A 13930-nucleotide genomic window follows, 5' to 3' on the forward strand; every position below is an offset into this window, starting at 1 on the left:
TAGTTTCTGCGTCTCAAGTTTATCTGGATTTATGAATTCAAATGTTTTCTTTTGCATTATTTTTACTGTGTCTTTGGATTTCCTATGCAGTTCTTGGAGAGTCTATGCAAATAGAGTGTATTTTGTTTCTTTCAAGTAGAGATGTTTCGCGTTTCCTATCTTTTTATTTATTTATTGCCTCATTGTCATGCCCTAACTCCTCAGTACAGGTTGAATAAGTGTGGCAAGTATCAACATTCCTGCCTTACTTGTGGTATTAGGTGAAAACTATTCAGCATTTTGCCATTACATTGATACAAGTTGTGGGTTTTCCATGGCTATCCCTTATAAAGGCCTTCCTTTCTACTCTTGCTTTGTATGTGTTCTGTGGTGGGTTTCCCTGTTTTGCTTTTATCATGGGAGGGTGATAGAGATTTTCAAGCACTTTCTCTGCTTCCAATAAAAGGACTGGGAATTTATTGTATCAATTCTCTTTTCCAAAAATTTGTGAAAAATTATTTTCAAAAAAATTTACTAAATAGATCACAACTTTACAAAAGGCATGAAACAGTACTTCTGCAATTGTTTGTCGTTTAAAGGCATCTAGCAGAATCAATTTGAAAAATACAAAAATATAACTACATGAAATTTTTCTGGCAAAAAGAATAGTACACAATTGCTGATGACATGTTCTTATAAGAAAAAAAGAAGTGCAATAAATTAACAAACTATGATCATCAATCACTTTTACATACACACAAAATACACAGTAGACTCATTAAAGGTCTTTGTAATGACTGGCATCTTCTACCCCCAACGTTTTACTAAACTAGAGATTTGAGTTTCAAAAACACCATTCTATTAACTTACTCGAAGCATACACTTCACGTTTTGAGTAAGTTAAGCTCAAAACATAAAGCCGTATGCTTCAACACGTCAGCAAGCATGTTCATCATACATAAGTTGACATCTGTGATGCCTAGAAAAATAAAGGCCCATTTACAGTTTGATTGTGCTCTGTGTGTTAAATACAATGCCTTCTGCTTTAATCCGCTCCAATATTGGCCCATAGATCTCCTTTGTAAATGGCCCCAGGAGGCCTTTGGCTTTGATTTCACCTAAAAGAAAACAGATTTTCCATTTTCAATTTAAAGGTAATGTTAAACGTACATTTCCATGTCAAGAATCCAACACCAGAGCCAAATGGTATTGTATTCTGAAGCAAAGGTGTTCCATCTATATGTGACCATGAAGGGAGAACATGGAAAATTAAAATTTGAAATTCTTTACAGAAAGTCCCAGCTTAGTCCCAGAGAGGATAAGTAACATGAAGGGCTCAAGGGGCATACATGACTGGGAAGGGAAAATAGAATAGATTTTGTAGGTTGACTGCTGCAGGTGGAGATAGGAACAGGAGGCACAAGGTGGGGAGGGGGAAGAGATGACTGGGGAGGGGGTGGGTATTTGGGAGACTATCTGGAAACCTAGTGTAGTGGAAACTCCCTGGAAGGAAATTTATGACAGTGACCCTATCGAGGACTCCTAGTAATGGGGGATGGGGACACTGAATATACATCTACTATAACCAGGGAAGGCTTCCTTCCAGTGGTGGCACTGGGACACCAGTCTGGCCACAAAACTTTGACCTGCCTGAAAGATGTACTTGGGGAAAGGCAGCGGAGAACTTGTGAGAGTGGCCAACCAACAACTGGTCTAACTTGAGGCCCACACAATGAGAGGGAGCCCATGCCCAGCACTGCCGGGGTGACTAGGGACCAGAGGTCAGTTAACCCAGAGACCCAGGATAGAACCAAATACAACTGACCAAGAAAAAGGCAATAGAATGATTCCTAATGATATTCTGCTATACTCATAAATTGGTGCCTAGCTCAATTGTCTCAGAGAAGCTTCATCTAGCAACTGGTGGGAACAGATGCAAAAATCTACAGCCAAACACTAGGCAGAGCCGTGGAAACCAAACCATGCAGAAGAGAGGAAGGAAGGATTTTAGGAGCCAGAGGGGTTGAGGATAGCATAAGAACAGAGTTAACTAGGCAGGACTCATAGGGGCTCACAGAAACTGACAATCAGAGAGCCTGCATGGGTCTGTGCTAGGCCCTCTGCATATATGTCACAGTTGTGTAGCTTCCTGTTCCTGTGGGACTCCTAACAGTGGAAGTAGGACTGTTCCTGACTCCTTTTCCTGCTCCTGAGACACTTTTCCTCTTCCTTGGATGCCTTGATATGAGGGCTTGTGTCTAGTCTTACTGTGTCTTGTTATTCTATGTTCATTTGATATCCTTAGAAGGGCTGCTCCTTTCTGGAAGGAAAAGGAGGAATGGATCTAGGGAAGTGGGGAACGGATGGGAAGGGACCAGATGGAGCGGAGGTAAGAAAAACTGCAGTCAGGATGTATTGTAGGAGAGAATAAAGGAAAGAAAGGATTGGCCTCATAGTTTGTAAGTGATGCAAAAAACATTACGAATAAATTCTACTTAAAATTTGAGTTCTGTCAAAGCTAGTGATATGCTTTATGACAGTGTTCCATGGTGCTGGGAAGTAACAGGCAGTCACAGATACCAATCAACCAGAAGGTCACTAAAGAAGGCAGCTTATACTCTCCAGGGGCCTGTGTTGCTGAACTATGCTTGTCAGTCTTCCAGCTCTATTTAATGCATCTTCCCTTGTCTTTCAACTTGCAAGAACTATTCACAATAAAAAACCTCCACTGTGAGTCAAGGAGCACATGAGAAATACTTGTTCAGTATAGATAATATGCTAAGACACGAGAATTAATAAACCACAGTCTATAGCCCTGATGGTCTACAAATGAACACCGTCTGCCAACTCAGAGCAACCACTCACTAAAAGTACAAATGAAAAGAGAGGATTTTTGAAGTCAGAGGGGTTGAGGACACCACCAGAACAAGCTGGCTTTCCATGTTCAATAGGAGGAGACCTTGACCCACAGGTGTTGAGCTATATCTATTCCATCATTCTGAGGTCCTGTGACTGATCTGGGTAAAAATTTGGTCTCATGACAGGGCCTAATCTCGTTCCTCACTATAGTGTGGCCCCCATCCAGGTTCCTCTAAGACTGTTCATTTTCAGTAGTGCAAAACATTTGCTCTCCAGACACGGGCTGACTTGAAGGGAGAGGAAACAGATTCAGCCCTGATGAAAAAGGGACTTACCATCGAGCAACATTTTGGCCGCCATGGCCGTTGGCAACCCCACAGTTTTAGCCATTGCCGAAAAGCCATTGAAGTCTCCATAAACCACAAGATCAATGACCTTCTTTTCTAAGTGTCCAGAAGGATGTCTGATGCCGAAGCTGTCTCGCATCACAATCATGTCTTTTTCTTTGGGACCTTGAGATAAGCGCAAACATTCTAAATCATCATTGCGACTTACCCATTGTTTGTGGTCTACCTTTCTGCCCTTCTTAGATGCTTCCCATCCAATTACATATCATCACTAGATGACTACCTATGATGATTTTACCCGAAGATCAGTGAAAACCTCAAAGAAATGGAAACTTGGACCATGTTCCTTTCCTCAGCATCGAGTAGTCTGGTTGATGAGACAAGTGAGAGATACTTGCTCCCCAAAATACTGCTCTGGTATTTGCCTGATACATTAAATACAGAATTCTTTCTCCTTCTTGTGGCTCCTGAATTCATTATTTCCTAATATTTTTTTCTCCTGTTGCCTCTGCCCAGTGCTGGTTCCCTCCTCTCAAATCTCTCCCTTTGTATTGCATGGATGCTGCTCTCAAAACCAATCCTTTGGCCAAACCGTGTTGGGGCTCTTCTTCAGCAATATTTAGTGTAAGCCCATGACCTACCATAGGAGAGCTTTGAGACCAAGTGCTTGGAGAATGCATCCACAATGGACTCGGCCTGAGGGACTTGCTCATCGCCCAGTAAGCCCAACCTAAATAACACAAGTGCCGCTGTTAGTTCACAGTCTCTGCATGCTCTTCTCTGGGGAGTGGGGAAGAGCCCCTGGGCTCTTACGAGTCAGCTCACAAGTTCTAAGATTCACCTGAACCGAAAATTGATAATAATGGGAGCGCCTTAGCATCAGAATCTCCCCAGGTCCCTGAGACACCGCTTCATAGAGCAGAGCAGAGAGGATATATTGCAAACTCATTTTGAATGACATTTTAAGAGTTAATTTACAGATGCGTCGTCTCACATGAATGAATAATGTACCATAGTCACACGAATGAATATTCTGCAGTCCGTGGGGGATTACCCAGAGAAATCCCATGTTATCCAGAAATGGAATGAGAAAATGCTCCAAAATAAACATTTTTCAGTTCATAATTGCTATCAGGTTTCTTCACTTGTCTAGTTTTTGTCCCAATATACACAATATATTAAATCTCTCTAAGGCCAACTAAAGAGCATCAATTAGCTAATCAACAGTTAATTAATCAAAGACAAATACAAAGTGTGTGATGCCTTCCTTTGGCCAGAGATGGCTAGGTCATTAATCATTGGTTCAATGTGTTTTGATCTAAATGAAAAGATGAGTACATACCATTCAGCAGCCTCAAGCTGGGTACTATCCCCTCCCAGCTTTGTAAAGACAACTTCCTTAAGCTTCTCACATGAAGAGGAGCGGGAAATCCCAACTAAGTCACACAGGAGCTGTTTCTGATTGGGAAAAGAAACATGGGAAGTCTAAGTCCCTGAGAAATAACACATCAGTTTTCTGAGAAATAAGTCCCAAAAAGTTTCTTAGAAATAATCGAAATAGAAAGTTAAAACATAAATTATATATGTGTAGAAATGTATAAATATGAATGCATGCATAGCTATATGTAACCGATGCATGGGATGCCAGAACAATGTTTAACAATAATTTTTTAAAAATATCAATGCTGAAAAGGGGAAGCACACAAACACTTCCTGGTCACGTATCTTCCGCATCCTGGTCATGTGTCATCTTCCCATCACTCATTTCACCCATACCATCCCCCAGACACATACACCCCTCACACCCCCTCTAACAACCAATCTGGAGCAGGTTAAAGTACAAGGGACTTACTGCCGTGGTTGCCAGTAGCAACCAGAGTTCTTTTGTAGCTTCAATAGATGAGAAAGACCTCGCAGGGAATCAAATTTCAAAAGAACACTTAAAAGAGTGGTCATAGAATTTTCTTCTTTCTAAACAAAACCTTTTCCAGGGTCCTGGAAGAGAGCTAGGCTATGTTCACAAGTCAACCAATTGGTTCCCAGGCCCAGTGTGGCTCACTGCCTGGCTTATAAAATAGAAGTTCACTGGAAGGTATACCCACCCGTGTGCCTATGCATTGTCTAAGGCAGCACTAGATTCTTCTGCAGATACTGCTTGGTCCACAGAGTCTAAAATGTTTCTAATCTGATGCTGAGCAACAGGTCTGTCATTTGTCACTTGCGCTCTGCAAGTTAACTAACAGCATCCTGGGAGAGCTAGGACACCCCCCCTCAATCAGCTGGTAGTTAAATATAAGCCACTAGTGGGAGTTCTACTTCACATTCAATGGATTAGTCCTAAATTCCAGCCCAACTCTAAGACACCAGGGTGGGGGTGACACAGAAATGCCTAAAACTCAGTAATATACTTAATACCCACGATCATAAATGGCCCAATGAGAGGACTGGCAAGACTCATACCAACATCTTGCCAAATACACATCAGTGGGGCCAAATGACCTATACAGCTGGGAAATTCCAGACTGCAAAAGCAAAGTGAGTGCATCTCCTTACAGGGATGCAGGGTTGGGGGAGGTGGGGGTCTTGTGAGTCAGTGAGTGAGTGAGTGAGTGAGTGAGTGCCAGGCATCTCCTTCCAGGGCTGCTGGGGGTGGGAGCGGGGATGGGGGTCCTGTGAGTGAGTGAGTGTGTGAGTGAGTGCAAGATCAGCCAGGCATGTTAGCCCATCAACTTTCCATCCTCCCCAAGTGCAGAATGGGGAGGAGATGTTTGCAAGAACTTATCAGTGTACATCAGTCACAGAAGGGATGCTCTGGAGTTCTCTTGAGGTCTGTGCAAAATGGAGCTCACTGGCCATCTCAGAAGGCTTGTGTACATCAGACAGCACAATTCTGGAGTTACTCACCCAGGTGAGAGGGTTGGCCTCAGGTTGGAGGGCAGGATATGCTTCTCTGTTGATGAGACCTAACTTTACAAATCCGTTCAGAGCTTTGGAATATCCCTGAAACAAGAATTAATAGTCAGCAAATGAATATTTTCCTCTAAAGACAAATGAATTTTTAGCTATTTTTTAAAGAAGGCTTTTTTTATACAGGGTTTTATATTTATAACCTATTTGGAAATAATCTTCATTGCTATTAACAATGTCATAATTCAACTGATTTACATAAAAGACTTTGTAAATGGGTCATATTTTATTTTCTCAGTACTATATTGTATGGTACGTTCTGGAAGCTTAAGGGCTAAGTTCGTGGTGAATCCTATAATGCAGTTTAACAGAATGTTATTTAATAGAATAGTCACATTTTAGTCTTTATTACACTGCTTTGTTTTCTTTTTAAGTGCTAATGATCACATCCAGGGCCTTGTGCATGCCAGGAAAGCACTCTATTGGCTTAACTTCTATCTATTTTGCTTTCTTGTGATGGAAGGGACGATAATCCATACCCCCTAAAAGAGAAAACCCATCCTATAGTGAAGATCTGGGTATGTATAGAGTATGAGGAAGGATGCCATGCTTTTCTGTTACCTGGTTTTGTCATTTTGAACATACTCATAACATTTCAAATGTGATCAACTGAAGCCTTATTTTGTGGTTAAGAAAGCATTTCAGATTTGCATTAAGGAAGTCCGTCTAACCCTGTCACTTCTCCCAGCCTCAGTCGATGTGTTTCAAATGTTGCTAACTTATCGTAAGCTCTGAAGACATAAAAGATACATAAATCACAATCAACAAGACAAAGTTTATATGTTTAGTTATCAGACAAAGGGGCAGATTTGTCACTCACAATGGATTTGAACCTAATAGGCCTTAATGGAAAACTGGAACCAACTTGGCACTGCGGGGAACCTAAGAGCACTGTAATCTTACAAGACTGAGAAATGAAGCAAGCACTCATATCCAGCTACACCCAGAGTTAGCCTCCTACCTGCTCCCAATCCCTAAAGAGTCAATAAATTCATGTTTTTGAGTTGGGTCTCCTAACACTTTAATAAAAAAAAGCTTCCCCGCCCCCCAGGGAACTGAGTTGAAAACAGAATAGAATAGCTGTATGGGGAGTTTGAGAATTAGTGGCAGTTGAGTGTTCAGTCCCAAACAAGAAATTTATATTATCCCATGGAACATTGCAGAAGGAAGCAGAAAGAGTGTAAAAGCAGGAGTACAGGGAGAAGGTAGAGAAAAGCCGTAGTCTAGACTATACACAGGAATTGCAGTTATGAATGCTCAACAACTGAGGGAGTCTGCAGCATGTATACATCCAGCAGCCAGGCAAGGGTGAAGAAGAAACTTAGGAGGCTCTGGTGCTCATTGCTTAATGATTTCCTATGGGTAGAGTCAAGAAAAGGGGCAGTCTTTACCTTTAGTTTATACCCAATGGCAAGCCTGCCAGACTCCCTAAGGGATGGTACCAATTCAATGATCAGACAAATAGCCCTGTTGTATGACTAAACAGGTCATACAACAAAACTAAGTCATAAACCTTGGAAAGGGACAGGTATAGAAAGGGATGGAGAGACTAGGGGTCAAAAGGTTATAGGAGAAAGTGTAACCAGAATGTATTATATAAAAGTATGAAATTGTCAAGTAACTAACTTAATAATAACTAACTTAATATCTGAAAAAAACCCAACTGGTTTTTCATTTTAATTATTAGAAGAAAAATAAGCATATATATTACTTACATCAAAACTAGCAATGTGTTTGGTCAGAATATACACAGATGTGAGCCTGTTTCACCTTGTCTGAAGGTCACAGAGTTTGAGCTTATTTTTGCTTTTTTGAAATTGTTGACAACAGGTTTGACTACAAAACAAGATATCCTGACCTAGGATGTGGTGAGTTGGTGTTTTGGACATTAAAGTGGCCCATAGAGGTGGAATGGCTCTATCCTGACCAAAGGTCAGAAAATTCAAGCATATTCCTGTGCTCCTTCATTTAAAATAGGAAATTTGACACAAGGAGTGACTGCCTAGGATACTTGGTCTAGGGTGTGTTCACCACACATTTCTGCCCAAGACATCAAAGACTTTACTCAGGAAAAAATTAATGGCTTGATGTCTCAAGTACTGAAGCAAGTAACTGTACTGGTTATCCTTTGTGTCATGTTAAAGCAGTCTTTTACCTTCTTCTCCCCTTTTGTGTTGGTGTATAAAAGCATGTGAAAAATAAATGCAGGTGAATTCAGCATTTAATATTCACTGATTGTCCCTCCCGATGCTGTTTTGTGTTTCTGTCTCTTATTTCCCTTATATTTCTGTTCTTTTTGCTTAATAATTCTAATCCTCTTGCTTTTACTCTGGAATGTATGAGTTATGTAAAAGCTGGTCTTTGACAGTGTTTGAAATATAGCACTTACCTTATATCTCAGTGTTCCCCTCAACAACGTGTGGGCAGATGGAATCCCATAAATTTCAGCATATTTTGTACTATCTCTGTTAGGATACCCTTCCAAGTTCAGGCCTGGGAAGTAATCCATAGATGTGACAGAGTCAAGAAAAGAGACTCCCCCTGTCACATTCACAACCTGAGGAAGAGTGAAAAATAGCTGGAGTTCACAACAGCTTGTTTCTTCTGGGCTTATCTGCATTACTTATACAAACAAAACTAACAGAGCTTTGAAAAATGTTACTGAAACCACGATCAACATTTAGCATGCTATTAGCCAAGCTGTTCCTCCTGAAATAAATTGCCAGGCTTTCCCCAGACTTCTAAATCCTAATCTGTAGGCAGAGACTGCTCTTTTATTTCCCTGCCACCCAGACCCAAATAATAACACAGAAACTATATTAATTACAGCACTGTTTGGCCAACAGCTTAGACATATTTCTAGCTAACTCTTATATCTGAGTTAACCTATTTCTATTAACCTGTGCCCTACCAGTAAGGTTCTGGCTGGGGGCTGGCGTCTTTCTCCTTCGGCAGCTACACGGTGTCTTTCTGACCTCATCTACTTTCTCTCTGTATCTCTGTTTAGATTTCCCACCTGGCTTTACTCTACTAAGTCATTGGCTGAAACAGTTTCTCTAATAACCAATGGTAGTAAAACATATTCATAGCATACAGAGGGGAATCCCACATCTCTAATACACGTTATTTTCTAAACAAAAGTCTTGCTTTCAATTGACTCTTGCCTGTGGTTAAAATAGTATTATGCTGCATTAGGAATTTTTTGTTTGTTTGTTTTGCTTTGCTTTGCTTTTGTGTAAGCTAATAGCGTCAAGCAAGCATTCAATGGCGTGTATGCTCTGATAGCAATGGCAATATTCTTTTCTTAATTTCATGTCTCTTCTCATACTAGTCTTGCACTTTTCACTCACCCAACTATTGTTTATTGAATACCCATTAAATATGTGCCAGAGACGAAACAAATTGTAGAGAGAATAAGAAAAATAATGAACAGAATTCAATTCACATCTTCTCTTCACTCTGTGTTTACTGTAAAAACATTTGCTGAATGATCAGCAATCACCAGCAACTGTGTAGAGGCAGCAGAAGGAAGACCTCCCTTCACAACAGAGACAATGCCAAGACTACACAATGAAACTCAAATACAACTTCTTTTTAGTGAGAAGCAAAATTCTGGCTCCCTAGAGCCGTGTATTCCTCCCCAACACATATTCAAAGTGCAAGGAGGTGTTGCTTTGTGTTTAACTTTAAGTAAAGTATTACATTTCGACTTAGAGCTGGAAGTCTGTGGTTGTCCTTGAGATAATGAAAAACATTCTGGAATGATAAAATTAGGGCTGAGGCTGCTGTCAAGCTGGACTTTGTCCTGCTGGAAACAATTTCACCCTGTTTCTAAAGCTGCACAAACCAAAACGGCAGGGGGCAGTTGCCAGGGTTCACGGGGATTTTTCCAAAAGAAAATGGGCTAAATGCAATGGTGCCCAGAATACATTTGTGGACGAGCTCACCTGTATTGAGGTGTAAGAGAGAAAATGGAAACTAATTTATACACAACCAAGGGTCCAGAAGGAGAGGGCTGCCTTGTACACAGGTGAGTGGAGAGAGAGCTTTTCAGTTGAAAAGACAGATCGCTTGCAGTATGCCTTCTAGAATCTCTCAGAAAGAATCCAAGGAATGTGACAGATGCTTCCCATTTAATGTGTTCAGAGCCCCTTCTTTAGACTGTACTGAACTTCTTCTAATAGAATTCTAGTTTTCAAAACAACCTAATACAGAAGCCACATGCTAGGTCTCTATACCCATTTCATTTCTGTAACCTGCAGCAATTCTAAACTTCTGTTTCTTCAACTGAAGATCAAGACAATTTTTAAAGAAAAATTTGTACCAGGCAAAATAGTAAAAAAGCTATAATCCCAGAGTTTAGGGGCCTGAGACAGGAGTAATACTAAAAGTTCGAGGCTAGCCTAGACTATGTACTAAAACCCTATATAATAAGAAAAAGGAAACAAAAATATCAAATTAAAATAGATCAGAAAGTTTTGTAAAAATCAGATAGTTTAAACTGACTATCAGTGATTCACTGAGAGAAATTAATAGTCAATGAACCTGATCCAAAATAACAGTATGGGTATGAGGAACTAAGAGTTAGATCCCTAATAGGCAGACAGATAGGGAGAGAGACCACAACCAGGTAATAGCAATTTGAACTTTCAAGATGGCTGTTTTTTCTTCTCCGGGATGCTGGCTTCTTTATCACCCTCCGGATCTGAGACAAAATGCTGGAAGCTTAAAACCTGATAAACTTTTTTCCACTACTAGGCCCTCTCCTTAAGAAGAGATGAATTAGAAACTGCTTGGGTCCCCCTTCCCCACCACACACACTTTGCAGAAGGTTCTTCTCTGTGCCTTGCTGTGTGTGTACTTCCTCACCACTAATAAAAGCCTTTCTTCACCAGCTGATCTGTTTGGTGTGTTTCAGATTTTCCCTGCTGCTATCTATTGCTCCTGAAATTTTTCCTGCCTTTTAATTATCTAACTGGCAAAGAAGATGAACCAATCAAGATCCCTCCACAGCAACACTTCTCACCATTTGATAAGTAGCTGGCAATCCCAGTGTCCTAGGTTCAAAAATAAGCCCCATCTAGTTCCGTGTTCTATTAAAAACTTTAATGAAGACATTAAAATTCATCCATCCATTTTACAGAGGAAATGTGTTTCTCTCTGCTCAGACAATGCTTGTGCCCCAGACAAGCTCCCAGCAGAAGCACAACTCATCACATGTTGTGGTTGCTGGATTCTCTGAAGCCAGTTCTTTTTCACACACAAACATCACACAACCAATGAGACAATCACAGACATATATCTTAGAATAAATATTCAAATAGTCAAAATAAGTAATGAACCAGCCTGCCTCCATCTTGGGCTTGAAAGTCATCTAATAATAAAGACATAATAGGTTCATTCCTGTATAGGATTAAACCTCTGTTTCTCAAGGATAGGGCTATACCCCATCTTTAACCTTAACTACAGATGGTTCTGTACTGCCTGTTCCAGGAAACAACTACCATGCTTTTGGTTCTAAAAATTATAACTATCTTGCAATTCTTTGTTTCAAAAGGTTGTTATGACCTCCTTGTAATTATGTCTTTGTTTCATAAGGCTGTAATATCTAACTTGTTATGCTCTGCTCCTGTAACTCTGCCTATTTTACCTGACAAATCCATTTAGAGACCCACTATCCCTGAGCCATAAAAATATTGTTTACCTCATGTCTGTTAGATATATTCTTAAGAGGAGCCTCTCCACCAATGCAAATAATTCCAACTAGACCAGATTAAACTGAACCAAAGATGCCCACATTTAATAAAGGCAGCACTCCTGGGTGGCTGGGAGAGCATGGTGAGAAGGGAGAGACAGAAAAGGGAGAGGGGAACAGGCAAAACCCTAGACCACGTTTTCCTTTTTCTGGTACAAGTCTAAATAGCCTGTGGGAGTGGTCCTGACCTTCCCTGGAGAGGGGTCAGCACTTGGCAGGCTTCCCAGAGGTGGAGCCCAGACCCAAGGTAACTCCCAGGAGGAGGGGGCTTAAGATGGTTGCCAGGGACTGGGGTGATACTTCCAATCATCCAGGACTCCTTAGATATAAAGGTGTTAGAGGGCTTGGGTCTCACTTCCAATCAAACAATGTCCAATATTGGCCTCTTCAACCTCAACTTAGAGGGAGGTAGCCTATGTACATGAATTAAAAAAAAATCTTACTTCATTTAATTTAACCATGATCATTTCTCCTTAAATCTTTGGGATTAATCAATCAACTAATTAGGAATTTAGCACAGTAAATGTACAGGCTGCCATCTCAGCCTTTTAATGTTTTATTGCTTACTTTTAATCCATGTAATTGCATTTTTTTCAGAAATATAAACAGGCTGTCTGTCTACCTAACCAATTGCTGGTGTACGTTCTACTATATCACATGAACATCTTTGTTTGGCTTTATTTCTGGATCACTATTGTCAAAAGGATATTGACCCAGTACACCATCAAGGATCCTGATACAAGTACATCCTTCAAAAGCCGTGCTATGGTTATGGGCACGGGGAGCAATAGGTAACGAAAAGGGATTTTCTGAAAAGGAAGAGGGGCTTACTTCCCACATACATGGATCTCCCACTTTCATGGTACTTTCCATGGGAAGTGTACCACCACCTATGAAGGATGGAACTAAGAGAAGACTAGTCACTGCCTTCAGACATTTGGGAGGAAGTCAGATTTGCTAGGAGTTAGAACAATACCAATGAACTGACAAGAACACAGGACGATGCGCTATGTTCTAATTCATAGGCTCCTTTGTAATTACTAGAGGTGGTTCAGGCTTCAAATTCAAGCCAAAAGTAAGACGGTCTTCATCGTTATGGTTCTATAAATTCTGTAAAGCCGGCTCTGTGGCTGAGGTGACAGGGGCAGAGAGGGTAGTGGCAGAGGGGACAGAAGGGCAAGGATATGAGAGACTTCTTAAAGGGAGTTTAACAATCAAGACTGGAGAACAGAGTTATAGACTTGAATCACGGAAAATTCTTAGACATAGACAATCTAAGTACCTAAGTGTCAGACACTCTGATTGAGTTCAGACAAAAGAACAAAGGCTGGAGTGGCTAGGAAACTCTGCAAGAGGAAATCTGAACAAGACCTTGAAAAAGTATCTTTTTAGCAGAGAAGCATCATGTTTTTCTCTTAAGTCCGCCAGTGTCAGAAAAATGTAAGAAATCCCTCCATTTTAGAAAACAAGCTCAGGATGAAAGGGGTAGGGAGGACTTCAAACTCGATAAACACAACTTCTGCTGCCAGAAATGACTAGCTGCTTTGCCTGGGCCCTCAGGAGCACTGAGGTATTTCCAAAACTAGTATTTGCTAATAAGATGGCTGTTAGGCAGATAACAGTCTACATGGCTTCACTAATTCACATAGCAAGAAGGCTACAAAGTGCCATATGCCAGTGGCACACATCATTAATCCCAGCATTCGGGAGGCAGAGGCAGGAGGATTTCTGTGAGCTCCAGGCCAGCCTAGTCTGCACAGTTAGTTCCCGGACAGCCAGAGCTATTGCACAGATAAATGCACAGATAAACCTGTATTTTAAAAAAAAAAGGAAAAAATAAAAAAGGAAAAAGAAAGTTGCAAAGTAGCTATTATCATCCTTGTTTTCAGACAAGTATCCTGTGATAGCAAGAATAGAGCGCAAAGCTAAGCTTCTGATGTTGATACCTTGCTTGTCCCTAAAGGTATGTGTTGCTGACTGACTCCAATTCTCTAATTCTTATCTTCCTCATAATTTATATGGC

The 13930-nt window shown here is 40.7% G+C and overlaps 1 protein-coding gene across 2 annotated transcripts in view; it reads right to left on the reverse strand.

The window, feature by feature from the left end:
• The window catches only part of Aass (aminoadipate-semialdehyde synthase), a 62848-nt gene continuing 48918 nt past the window's right edge, over positions 1-13930 (reverse strand). For both annotated transcript variants that reach the window (XM_038318493.2, XM_038318492.2), the window contains 6 exons: positions 8542-8709; positions 6090-6185; positions 4528-4643; positions 3827-3915; positions 3174-3350; positions 1-1097 (listed from right to left, as the gene is read on the reverse strand). In XM_038318493.2, the coding sequence (XP_038174421.1) occupies positions 979-1097; positions 3174-3350; positions 3827-3915; positions 4528-4643; positions 6090-6185; positions 8542-8709 (765 nt within the window). In that variant the 3' untranslated portion in view covers positions 1-978. The remainder of the gene's footprint in view (positions 1098-3173; positions 3351-3826; positions 3916-4527; positions 4644-6089; positions 6186-8541; positions 8710-13930) is intronic.

Source organism: Arvicola amphibius, chromosome 2 (assembly GCF_903992535.2).
Source record: "Arvicola amphibius chromosome 2, mArvAmp1.2, whole genome shotgun sequence".
NCBI lineage: Eukaryota > Metazoa > Chordata > Mammalia > Rodentia > Cricetidae > Arvicola > Arvicola amphibius.